General features: G+C 46.0%; 1 protein-coding gene across 5 annotated transcripts in view; it reads right to left on the bottom strand.

Moving 5' to 3' along the window:
* Positions 1-13,141, bottom strand: part of CCDC114 (coiled-coil domain containing 114) — a 28,274-nt gene that overhangs the window by 11,562 nt on the left and 3,571 nt on the right. For 4 of the 5 annotated variants that reach the window (XM_018062697.1, XM_018062699.1, XM_018062698.1 and 1 more), the window contains 5 exons: positions 12,861-12,953; positions 11,540-11,639; positions 11,192-11,381; positions 2,134-2,256; positions 1,730-1,843 (listed from right to left, as the gene is read on the bottom strand). In XM_018062697.1, the coding sequence (XP_017918186.1) occupies positions 1,730-1,843; positions 2,134-2,256; positions 11,192-11,381; positions 11,540-11,639; positions 12,861-12,930 (597 nt within the window). In that variant the 5' untranslated portion in view covers positions 12,931-12,953. Of the gene's footprint in view, positions 1-1,729; positions 1,844-2,133; positions 2,257-11,191; positions 11,382-11,539; positions 11,640-12,860; positions 12,954-13,141 lie in introns of those variants that run through there. The other variant, XM_018062700.1, reaches the window with a different exon arrangement.

Below are 13,141 nucleotides of genomic sequence, written 5' to 3' on the forward strand. Positions count from 1 at the left end.
TCAGCACCTACTTCCCACTGGGAAGAACCAGGACTCTTTAGAGAAACACTAACTTGAGAGTTAAGGCAGAACAAGTACAAGAAAGTCTGGACTATCTTCTTGTGCCAGAAAATAAGGAAGTCCTGGGGGTGGGGAACGATGGGCTTGTCAAAAAAGCCAGCTTGAGGGCACTCCCACCAGAGACGTCTGGGACAATTTGAGCATCATAATAAGTAATGAGCGCTATGGATTATAACTCATAGATAAGGTAAGAATACATGAATGCTTACTGACAATCCACAAATATACTTAAGAAGTTCTTCCTTAAGTAAAATGCCATTTTCTAAATGAAAAAGAAATGATAGAGAGAAAAATCACTCTTTGGCAGCGATTACAGTAATAATTGGACTTCTCAGGTGGCTCAGTGGTAAAGATTTCACCTGCCAATGCAGGAGACTGGTTTGATCCCTGGGTCAGGAAGATTCCCCTGGAGAAGGAAATGGCCACCCAGTATTCTTGCCTGGAGAATCCCATGGACTGACGAGCCTGGCGGGCTACAGTCTACGGGATTGCAAAGAGTTAGACACAATGCATGCGTGCACAGAAATAATTATTCAGGCAAAAATCATCATTATCAGAGGCTAGAGTGGAAATGTGTTGGGAAACAGGATATTTACGGTTTCAAAGAATCTCCCGGGACCCATTCATTATAAAGAGGGAAACTCTCTATTGGAGAAACCCGGCTGACCAAGCGATCAAGGTCAACGTCACTAGTTACGGGACAAACTGACATTATGTGCTCCTGGCGTAACGCCCACAAATGACACAATACCACCTCAGTGATATTTCACCTAAAATGCACAACTTGAATCTAATCATGGAGAAAGATCAGATAAGCCCACATTGAGGGATGTCCCACAGCACAGCTGGGCTGGGTACTTCCAAAATGTCAAAGTCATGGAGACAAAGAAGTGTCAAGAGACTGTTCTAGATGAAGGGAGCCAGGACAACCAAATGCACTGTGGGATCTTGGCCAAGAGCCTGCAGCAGGATAATTAAATTAACTATCACGGGATGCTGTTGGAATAATCATGAACTTTAAATACAGACTATTGAGAACCGTAACGATGTTCAAGCTCCTGACTTGGGCAAGGGCACTTTGTTTATGTAAGAAAATGGTCTCGTGCTTAGGAAATAAGCACTGACGTTCTTAATGACGTTCTGTAATGTCTACACTGAGCTCTCAAATCGTGACAATGTTATTTTCAGTAAAACAAACAATTACCCAGAAAGAGAAAGACAGAGAGAGAGAGCAAAATGGCAAATTACCAATCTTGGTGAAGGATTGATAGTTCTTTGTACTATTTCTGCACCTTTTTCTGCAGATTTGCAATTATTTCAAAGTAAAACTTAGAGAGAGGGGAAGAGAAAAAAAGGAAGGGAGGGAGGCGGAGGGAGGAAGGGAGGGTTCTTCAAAGAACTTCAAAGCTTATTGAGAATCGTGTGGAATGTAAATGGTCTGGCCAGAGCCTTTGTTGCCCCCCGGCCCCATGACAACACTCAAAGTGACATCTCTGCAGTTGTCTTTGTTGGAGCATTTTCAGGTCTCCATTCCCTCCAGACTCAAGTAAATCCATGGTTCTAGGTGTTCTGCACTTGAGGCGGGAGGGTTGGAGAAGATAGGGTGACTCTTGCATCCTCCCCCCCTCGCGAGCTGGGCCAAGGGCTCCTGGGCTTCAGGGCCACTGACCTTCTGGAGCTTGCGTTCCACGTTCAGATAGCGGTTCCTCTCGATCCGCAGGAGATCTAGCTCCTCCCTCAAGGTCGCGTTCTGAGCCAGCTGGATGTCAAAGCGACAGATGACCTGGGGTGGGAGAGGGTGCTGAGAGCCTGTCTGACACCTGGCCTGCCTCCATTCTCCACTTTCAGCAGAGGAGAGGACACTTGCCAGACTGGGGGCCCATTCCCAATTTGGGGACCCCGAGAGCCGCCAAGGACCCAAGCATCAGCTTCCTTCCCAGGGGGGACCCTCCATCCCTCTGGGATCGTGTCTCCTGACCTGGTCCACCATTTCCGAAACTTGACTCCCATGCTCAGGTCTTCCCGTAAACCCCAGAGCTCGGGACTGGGGACAGCCAACGGGCGGACCCTCACCTTGTCCAACTGGTTTTCGAGACTCTTGATCCTTCGCTGGCTCTTGACCTTGCGATCCTGGACACATCCTGGAGACCTGGCATTCTTGCTGTGGGCAGAGTTCCGGCTCTCCCATTCCTGGATCTGGGGAAAGAGGGTGGTACCCATTGGTTGAGGAGATGTGGGAGAGATTGAGAGAGGGGAGGAGGTGAGCAGGAGGGTGAGTGACTGAGGGCGGTTGACGGGAGCAGTCCTTGTGTGCCTGGCCATCAGCTGGATCCGCTTCTGAGATCAGTACCCAACCTTCCACGTGGGTCTGGCTTCCAACCATAAGGAGCCGCCCTGCTGGCCACATGACCCAGGTCTAGACAATTCTTTTGTTTTTTAAATAATTTTAAAATTTTACTTATTTATTTTTGGCTGTGCTGAGTCTTCACTGCTGCGCAGGCTTTTGTCTAGTTGCGGGGAGCAGGCTTCTCCTTGCAGTGGCCTCTCTGGTTGCAGAGCACAGGCTCTAGGGTTCACAGGCTTTGGTAGTTGAAGCTCATGGGCTCTGCGCAGGCTTGGTAGTCGTGGCACACAGGTTTAGTTGCTCTGCAGCACGCGGGATCTTCCCAGATCAGGGATCGAACCTGTGTCTCCTGCGTTGGCAGGCGGATTCTTTACCACTGAGCCACCAGGGAAGCCCCAAGATAATCCATTTAGGGATGGATGTGTGCCCCAAGCTGAGCCAGCCTGAATCATCTCTGGTATTTTGGGAGAAACATGTGATCTGGGTGGATGAGACACCACTCACAGTGAACAGAGTGGAGACAAGAGTCTGAGAGTGAGATAGACCCGGGCCTGGGGCCCTTTGCTGCAAATGATTGCCCCTGCACAAACGTCTCCTTGAGCATAACCTTTAAAATTGTAGAAAATCTTTTTTTTAAAGAGAAGAAAAAAATAGATGAAGGCAAAGATCAGAGTGATGCTTCTACACACAAAGGAATGCCAAAGATTTCCAGTAGACCAGCAGAACATAGGCAAGAGACACAGAACAGATTCTCAAGGCTTCCAAAGGAACCAGTCCTGCTCACATCCTGATTATGGACTCCTGGCCTCCAGGACTGTGTGACAATCAATTTCTGTCATGTAAGCCACCCTAGGAAATGAATACATGCACCAAGGTACCCCCAGAGCATTGCAGCAAACTCTATACAGGGAGAACCATAGGGATATTTTAAAATTTGAGGGAGACACATGGACATTGCTCAGACACCACATGAACTTGGAGCTCAAGGTCGTTCCCAGGTTCAACAGGATGTGGTGCTAGATTCCTTTGGACGACACATCTTTCTGAAACAGTTTTTAGCAGTTGCTGCGATAAAAAAAAAAAAAAAAAGAATCACAGCTCCAAAATGGTGCCATTGAGAGAAATTGGGCAAAGCATACAAGGACTTCTATGCTTGTGAATCTATCATCTCAGTAAAATTTCAATTTAAAAAAGAAAGCCAAGTGCTGCACAGAAATCAGTATGGAATGAGTGGTGAGTCCAATCTAACCAAGATCTGAAAAGTTGCACAGCACCCCAAAGGCAGAAACATCCCACAGGTAATTGTGGTTTTTAAGAACTAAACATGATTTTCTTCAACTGATGTATATACATATATTTTTTTTCAAGTGGTTTCTAGGTTGTTAGGATGCAAACCCTTACTGGGTTGTTCAGCCAAGCTGCTATAATAGATTTGTTAGCAGTGTGGTAATGGGGCTCCTCAGACAGTGCTTGAGAGCTCACGGTTACATTTTCAGGAAGTACATGAGTTCAATCGCTGGTAGCTTGAAATTGACTATTATACTAGTTTCCCAGTTCTGCAGAAAAATTAGTCTTCTTCAGTATTCACAGGAGATTAGTTCCAGGACTCTCCTCAGATACCAAAATCCAAGGATGTTTAAGTCTCTTATATGAAATGATGTAGTAGGGACCTTCCTGGTGGTCCAGTGGTTACAACTCTGTACTTCCAATGCAGAGTTCACTCCCTGGGTAGGGAAGATCCCCTGGAGAAGGAAATGGCAACTCACTCCAGTATTCTTGCCTGGGAAATCCCATGGACAAAGGAGCCAGGTGAGCTACAGTCCACGGAGTTTCAAAGAGTCAGAAACAACCAGTGTGACTGAGCACACACACACATATATTATGTCATTATAAAAATATACCACAATTTATTTATTCATTCAAATGTTAATGGACATTTGGGATCATCTGGAGCTAGATGATATGAATAATACATCTATCAACACTTTTTCATGAATCCTGGTTCCAGGGTATACACACAGAAGCGGCATTGTTGGGTGGGAGGATGGATTACTGACAAATCTAAACCGGTTTCTACTGGGGGATGACTTTGGTTTAATACTTTCTAACACCATTTCCGTGGAAACATACTGGGTTTAAGGTAAATACAGAATGCCAGCTGTGGTTCCCAGGCAACAATGTTTACTATAAGGGTGGCCCCTGATTGTGAACTATATCGGACTGGAAGGACTGTGAGTGGACTTGTAGACCCCGGAGGCTTATGTGATCATGAATGAATAGAAAACTGGTTTCTTTGTGGGGTGTTTCTTATAATGTAATATGTTCCTGGTGGGGTCTTACAAGCTGCTCTGATAATCGGTTACAAGTGGTGGCTCGTGTTGAATATAAAAAAACATCCCCATGACAGGGTGGGCAACACCCACGCATATGGCATTGTCCAGCTGAAGATGCTCGGAAGTCGCCCCTGAATGCTCAGGAAGATGCTGTCGTGCAGAGATGCTGCTGTTTTCTGCCCTCTGTCCTTCTGCAGAGTTAAGTTGAACCTGGTGCCAAGTGACAGCCTATTGGATCCTATGAGTGTCGCGGTCAGGTAGAGCCCAAGACTGCTTCCGGTGACCATCCGCGTGGAGTGGATGCAACGCCAGATCACAGGGTATGTCTCTTTTCAAAGTTAATAGATAATGAGTGAAAAAACTTTTCAGAATACACATGATAATTTAGACTCCCTCCATTTGGTGGGGTCTTATGAACCAACAATTCTTTAAGAGGGCCCACTGTTCCTTCTCTCCCCAGCACCTGGTGTATTTGGACACTCACTTTTGAAAGTCTGGTGAGTGTGTAAATGGTATCTCCTGATGACTTTTCTCTCTCTTTTTGGGCTGTGCTGGGTCTTCGCTCCTGCCTGCAGGCTTTCTCAGGTTGCAGAGAATTGGGGCTACTCTCTATTTGCGGTGTGAGGGCTTCTCATGGAGCGCTTCGCTTGTTGCAGAGCACTGGCTTTAGGTCCGTGGGCTTCAGTAGCTGTGGCACAAAGGCTTAGTTGCCCCAGGGCATGTGGGATCTTCCCAGACCAGGAATCAAACCCATGTCTCCTGCACTGGCAGGTGGATTCTTTACCACTGAGCCACCAAGAAAGCCCTATGGCCTTTTCTTTTTCTTTTTTTAATTTTTCCTTTTGGGCCTCTCTGCATGACATGCAGGATCTTAGTTCCCTGACCAGGCATTGAACCTGTGTCCCCTGCAGTGGAAGCATGGAGTCCTAGCCACTGGATTGCCAGGGAATTCCCACACTGTTCTTTTAAGTAAATCTTAGTCATCTTGCTCACTTCACTTCTCTATGAATCTTAGAATCTGTTTGTCAATTTCATCCATTAAAAATAAAAAACTTTTAGTGTTTTGATTGGAATTACACTAATTTTATAAATCAGTTTGGAGATCTGACATTTTACAACACTAATTCTTCCAATCCATGAACATGGTATACTTCTACATTTATTAAATTCTTCTTTGGGATTTCCCTGGTGGTCCAGTGGTTAAGACTGCTCTCCCACTGCAGGGGGTGTAGGTTCGCACCCTGGTAGGGAATCCTGCACGCCATGCAGAGCAGCCAAATAAAAGAGATGATTCAAATATTAAATTCTTCTTTCGTTGTTGTTCAGTCACTAAGTTGTGTCCAACTCATTGTGACCCCATAGACTGCACCAGGCTCCCCTGTCCTTCACTATGTCCTGGAGTTTGCTCACATTCATGTCCATTGAGTTGGTGATGCCAGCTAACCATCTCATCCTCTGCTGCCCCCTTGTCCTTTTGCCTTCAATCTTTCCCAGCATCAGGGAAATCTTCCTCAACACTCTTTAATATTCCTCAATACACTTTTACAATTTATTCTATAGGGGTCTTGCATACTTTTGCTAGATTTCTTCCCAGGTACTTCCTTTGGCTATTATAAATGTCTCTTTTTTTTCTTTAATTTTCTAATAGTTACTGTTAATACAGGGAAATATCATTAACCTTTGTTTCCAGCCACAATGTTAAAATACCTTGTTAAATATAAGTTAGTTGTAGATTCTTTTGAATCTTCAATGTACACAAATAGATCACCAACAAATACTGACAATTTCATTTCTTCCAATTTTTAAATTGGTTTATCTTTCTTTTCCTTCCCAAACTGGGCTGGATAGGAATTCCAGTACAATGTCAAACAGAAGTGGTGCTAGCTAACACCCCTTATATTGTTACTGATCTCAAGAATTTTTTTACATGTTTTGCTATCAAATATAATGTATGCTGTAGATATTTTATAGTTGCCCTTCATTAAATTTGGGGGATTCCCTTTTATTCCTGGATCGCTAATAGTTTAACATGAATGGATGCTGAATTTTATATATATATATATATATATATATATATATATATGCCGGGGGCCAGCGTGAGGAACTCCGCCCATGGCAAAGGTCATGAGGAAGGAGGCTTGGCATACGCAAAGGCGTGATCAAGCTTCAGGAAACCCCCTGTTCCCGAGCATCTAACCCCAAAACCAGAGTCTGTTTTATGCTCTCACCTACACTTCTGACTTTACGGGGGGCTCTCCCCCATAACCGTTTCTCTCGGAGAAGGAGTAAACGTGCAGCTCCAAGACAATAAAAATTCTTGGGCGTGACAAGAGTGTTTCAGCTTGCGGACTCCTCTGAAGGTTATCTAGCCCACCTGTATAGGTTTGTCCGGCCACATGTGATTGTTTACAGCCTCCCAATCTGAGAGGCATGAGATGTTTTAGACTTACTAAAGGCAAATTATTTTGGGGAGTTAGAAATTATTAGTATAGTTGGTTAGGAATTATATTGGTGAAGGGTTCTTCATTTGTTGTGTCAATAATTGCTGCTAATTCCCTGCTCTGGGTGGGACAAGGATGTCTCAGGTCAAACCTCTCTGCTGACAGACTAGCTTGTGTGACAGGATTATCCATACTGCTGCCACTAGGCACAAGATTGTTTACTACCTCTCAACCATAAACAGCACAGAGAGTTTTGGAGTATTTTGAGAGTCTTAATTAGCATAGGGCTTTTTCTTCTTGTTGAGTCAATGATTGCCGCCAGGCCTCCATATCCTTAGGCACTTGGGAATATATTAATCAATGTATTTGGAATATAGCAAAGGAAATATAGTAGTTTTTGATGTTAGCAATACTAGACCTTTTGAGTTAATGGATTTTCTCTTTTGTAATAGATCACTGTACTTTGTTTTAAATCACTGTGTCCTTGCTATGTAAGAATGTAACTTTATCATATCTTAAGACTAAATAGATCTTAAGGGGAGCATTGGTGAAAGGATTTTCATTTGTTGGGCTGATGTTTGCTGCTAAATCTCCATGTTCCCTACCCTTATAATGAATATAACTAGCATATAGGAAGAAATAATTATTAACCTTTAAGCATATAGGAGAAATAAGTATTAACCTTTAAGGCTAATCATGTTAACCTTGGGTTAAATAAATTCCTTTCTTGATTGTAACTCACTACATCCTCACCCTATAGGAATGTAACTTTATTTGGAGGGTGGTGCTTGGTTTAAGAAAAAACACCCTTGGAAAAAATAAGTTTTTTGGTTATCAGGAAGAAAGGATCATAAAATGTCAGCAGGTCTCACTCATGGCCAGAAGATGATGTAATATCCCTAAGACCTTTTTTTTTATACATTTATGTGAAGCACCTGATTTTGACAAAGGTCAGGACTGCTGACCCCCACGTGACTCTGTATTCATCCCTATGTGTAACAAAAGGTATATAAGCAAACCCAAAAATAAAGAAATCGGATCAGTTTCCGGAAAGACTGATTCCCCCATGTCGCTTCTTTCTTGCTCCTGTTTTTCTGGCTGAATTCCCATCTGGAGCATGGATGCTATTCCATGTAATCCAAGTTATTCAGGCTCCTTTTCTCCACTAATCTTCCCACTACACTGTCCATTTCTAATCTCTCTATATCTGTGATTAAATATGTATTTTTCCAAAGACGCCGACTCCATCCCCCCACCTTTGAATCACCCTGGATCCACCGGGGCTGGACCCCGGCATATATATATACACATAGATTGTTGCTATGAACTGGTACAGTCCAAGGATTGTCTGTCATCAGTTTCTGGTGTGATAGGTTCAGAAAATGGGAGTAAACATTTAGAAGCTGTTCTTGGGTGCTGCTGAATTCATGCGACAAGTCACACAAGCCCCCCCCCACTTCCCCACACTCTCCTGCCCAGATGTCTACATCAAAATTCCTAGAACTTGTGACTATGTCACTTGAAGAGGCATAAAGGACTTTACAGATGTGATAAAGCCAAGGATGTTGAGATGACTCAAGGATAATCTCCGGAATTGTCTGGATGAGCTCAACATCATAACAAACATTGTTACAAGTGAAAGAGGGAAGCAGGACAGTCAGAATCAGAGAAGGAGAGATGACAAAGGCATTGGAGTGATGCAGCTTGAGAAAGATCGACCGGTCATCACTGGCTAAGAAGGTACAGAAAGGAGTCATAGGGACTTCCCTGGCAGTCCAGGGCTTAGGAATCTGCCCGCCAATGCAGGGGAACACAGATTTGACCTCTGGTTGGAGAACTAAGATCCCACATGCCACTGGGCAGCTAATCCTGTGCCCACAATTACTGAAGCCCACACACCCTAGACATGTTCCACAGCAAGAGAAGCCAAGGCAACGGAAAGCCCATACACTGTAACTAGAGAGTAGCCCGATTGCTGCAACCAGAGAAGGCCCGAGAGCAGCAATGAAGACCTGGCACTATCAAAATAAATCACTTTAAGAATAAAAACTTTTTAAAAGAAAGGAGCCATAAACCAAGGAATGCAGGCAGCTTCTAGAAGCAGGAAAAAAAAGCAGGAAATGGAGTCTCCCCTGAAGGCTCTTAGAGGAACACAGCCTGCTAACACCTTGATTTTAGCCCAGTGAAACTCATTTTGGATTTCTGTCCTCCAGCACTGCCAGATAATTCATTGGTATTACTTTAAGTCAGTTCAGTTCAGTCGCTCAGTTATGTCCGACTCTTTGAGACCCCATGAACCGCAGCACGCCAAGCCTCCCTGTCCATCACCAACTCCCTGAGTCCACCCAAACCCATGTCCATTGAGTCAGTGATGCCATCCAACCATCTCATCCTCTGTTGTCTCCTTCTCCTCCTGCCTTCAATCTTTCCCAGCACCAGGGTCTTTTCAAATGAGTCAGCTCTTCACATCAGGTGGCCAAAGGATTGGAGTTTCAGCTTCAACGTCAGTCCTACCAATGAACACCCAGGACTGATCTCCTTTAGGATGGATTGGTTGGATCTCCTTGCAGTCCAAGGGACTCTCAAGAGTCTTCTCCAACACCATAGTAAATAAGCAGCAATTCTTCAGCACTCAGCTTTCTTTATAGTCCAACTCTCACATCCATACATGACCACTGGAAAAACCATAACCTTGACTAGACAGACCTTTGTTGGCAAAGTAATGTCTCTGCGTTTTAATATGCTGTCTAGGTTGGTCATAACTTTTCTTCCAAGGAGTAAGCATCTTTTAATTTCATGGCTGCAGTCACCATTTGCAGTGATTTTGGAGCCCAGAAAAATAAAGTCAGCCACTGTTTACACTGTTTCCCCATCTATTTCCCATGAAGTGATGGGACTGGATGCCATGATCTTAGTTTTCTGAATGTTGAGCTTTAAGCCAGCTTTTTCACTCTCCTCTTTCACTTTCATCAAGAGGCTCTTTAGTTCTCTTTAAGTCACTTTAAGTCAAGTAAGCAGTAATTCATTATAGCAGCAATAGTAAACTAATACAGCCCACCAAGATAATTAACTTTCAATCTCCTATTTGTGATCCAGTAATGTGTAAGAAATCTTTTGGTCTCAGCAAGCAACTTTTTTTTTTAAGATTTTTTTGATATGGACCATTTTTAAAATCTTTATTGAATTTGTTATAATATTGTTTCTGCTTTATGTTTTGTTTTTTGGGCCCAAGGCATGCAGGATCTCAGCTCCCCCACCAGGGATTGAACCAGGACTCCCCAGCATTGGAAGGCAAAGTCTTAACTATTGGACCTCTAGGGAAGTCCTTTGGCAAGAAACTTTTTAAAATGAAGAGTAGAATTGAAAATAGAATGGAAAAAAAAAGAAAGAAAATATAATGGATCCCATGTGGACAAGAATATTATTTGGGGAAACTTTTGTTTCTGACATATTTGTTTGTATGTGTGTTTACATCCATATGCATCTCTTTGTAAATGAACTGTGTCACAGTGAGTCCTGGTCCTAAAACCTGAAAAAAACACTCGCCTAGAAAAGTCACAATGTTTCCAGGGTCAAATAACAGGATCTTGAAGCCAACAGGATGAAAAGTCGGTCTAGACTCTGCTGCATTACCCACATTCTCTTTTTGCAGATGAAGAAACTCGGGCCTGGAGAGAAGACGACTCGCCCACGGTCACACAGCTCTGATGCGCCTGGACCAAAATTCTATTATAATGCAGGGTGCACTGACTCCAGAAGGTGACTCTTGCCCTCTTAACTGCTTTTTTGAAGGCATGGGGCTGTGCTAAGCAGTAAAGACTCATAATTCCTATGGGAGCCTGAACACAAACTCCCTTGAGAGGATGCTTTCAATAACTTTCAATAATCCCATTGAAATGACCCCATTTTGATGCTTTCGATAACCCCACTTTTCAGATGAGGAAGGTGAGGCTCAAAGAGGTTATGACGCTTGCCCCTGAGCAGGACCCACCGAGTCTGGCCCCAGGACCCACCTGCCTGTCCAGGGCTTGGTTCTGCGCCTGCAGCTCCTTGACCTCGGCCTGCACCCGGACCTGGCACTTGAGCAGGTGACCCATGCTCTCCAGCCTCTCGCTGTCCCGCAGCCGCCTGACCTGGCTCTGGGCGATGCTGATCTGCACCTGCAGTTTGTTTCGCACCCCCTCCAGGCGCTGGATCTCCTCACTGCCCAGGCAGGGAGGGGGAGGGGAAACCAGAAACGGGCAGAGCTCAGCATCACTAAAGTCCAGACAGACTGAGCCTGCCCTCCCGTCTCAGACCCAGGAATGCAACCCCCCACCTCCTTAACAGCCCCCTCCCCAGCTCCAGGGACCCAGGCTCACAGCTGCTTGTTGATGCGCTGATGGACTTCTTTGCTGTAGGCTCGCCTTTCGTCTTCCATCACTTTGCACTGTCGCTGCAGTCGGCTCAGCTCCCAGTCCACTGAGGCGCGGGACCAGGCAAGGGATTCATAGGAATCCAGCCCCTCCCTCTCCAACCCTAGGAATTCTGGCTCCCTTAGGGGCTCACCAACTGCAGCTGAACTGCAGACCCAGTCCCCCGCACCACTCTAGGGCTGCCTCTCAGTTTCTGTATCTCTCAAGCTTCCTCATCCTTGCATACTGCCTGTACCCTAAGCTGACCTCCGCGTTTCCCCGGCCCCAAACCTACTTCTATCCAGGGTTTGGGCATGCCTCTGTTTCCCCACTAGAGGGCACTCCAGGGAAGCCTCACAGTCCTCAGGGACCAGAAGCACAGGACCTAGAACTTGGGAAAGCTGGGGACATGTGCCAAGTTCCCGGGGAAGGGGGGGGACACTTTTCTTGTTACATCCTTCCTGTTCAACCCCACCACCACCCTTTCTCAGCCCCACCCTCCCGCCTCCTCACTCTCAGCCCATCCCCTTGGCTCAGGTCTCACCCTCCCTTGCCTGGACCATCACCCCAGCCTCCTCCCCAACCTCCTGGCCTCCCTTCACAGCTCCAGAGGCTCTTTCCATGCCTAGAGCGGTCACAGACCTCCCTGTGCCCCAGCACCTCCAAAGCTGCAGCTCCACAGCCTGGGTTCCAGGCCCCACAAACCCGACCCTACCCACCTCTCTGGTCCCATCCACTAGCTCCCCATCCCCCACGGCCTGGTTCTCAACCAGGATCAATTCTGACCCCTTAAGGCCATTTGGCCGTGTCTGGAGACATGTTTGATTGCCACAGTGTAGGGGAGGGTCAGGAGGGTACTACTGGCATGCAGTGGGTAGAAGCCAGGGGAGCACTGAGCATCCTCCAGCACACAGAACCCTCCCCCTAATATCCAAGAATGATCTGATCCCTGACCCCAAGGGTCAACGATATGGAGGTAAAGAGACTTTGCTTTAGTCACATCCTGTTCTCTCTGCAGAAACACTCTTCCCTTCCTTCTCCTGTTGGTAATTCCTGGGAGAAGTTCTGCGCCTCACTCAAACTTCTGCGCCTCACTCAAACTTCTGCAGGAAGCCTTTCTAGCCATCCCACTCCCCAGGTCCGGCTCCACCTCCATTCTGGAGCAAGTGTGTAGCCACTAGAGGGCGCTCCTGAAAAACCTCCCGGTCCCCAGGGCCCCGCTGCACAGGACCTGAAACATGGGAAAACCGGGGGAAAGAATGAATGAAATAAAGAAAGTAGGAATTACCCATTCCCTCCAGGAAGGCCTCACTTCCATCCTCGGAGCGAGTGCTCCCAGCCGAGAGTCCAAAAGGCATCTTGGCCAAAGAGGGTGAGGCTCCTGTAGAGGCGACACAGGACCCCTTCAGACGGCGAGGAGAGGGCGAGGAGGGTGGGCAATGAACAGCGAGGGACTAGGCACTGGAAGAGGGTGACCCCAGAACTGGCCTCTTTTTGAGTCTCAGTTCCTCCAGTGAGTCAGAGCGGGGCACCTGTCAGATCTCTTCCCAAGCCCCTGCCAACCTCCCA

This window comes from Capra hircus, chromosome 18 (genome assembly GCF_001704415.2).
Source record: "Capra hircus breed San Clemente chromosome 18, ASM170441v1, whole genome shotgun sequence".
Taxonomy (NCBI): domain Eukaryota; kingdom Metazoa; phylum Chordata; class Mammalia; order Artiodactyla; family Bovidae; genus Capra; species Capra hircus.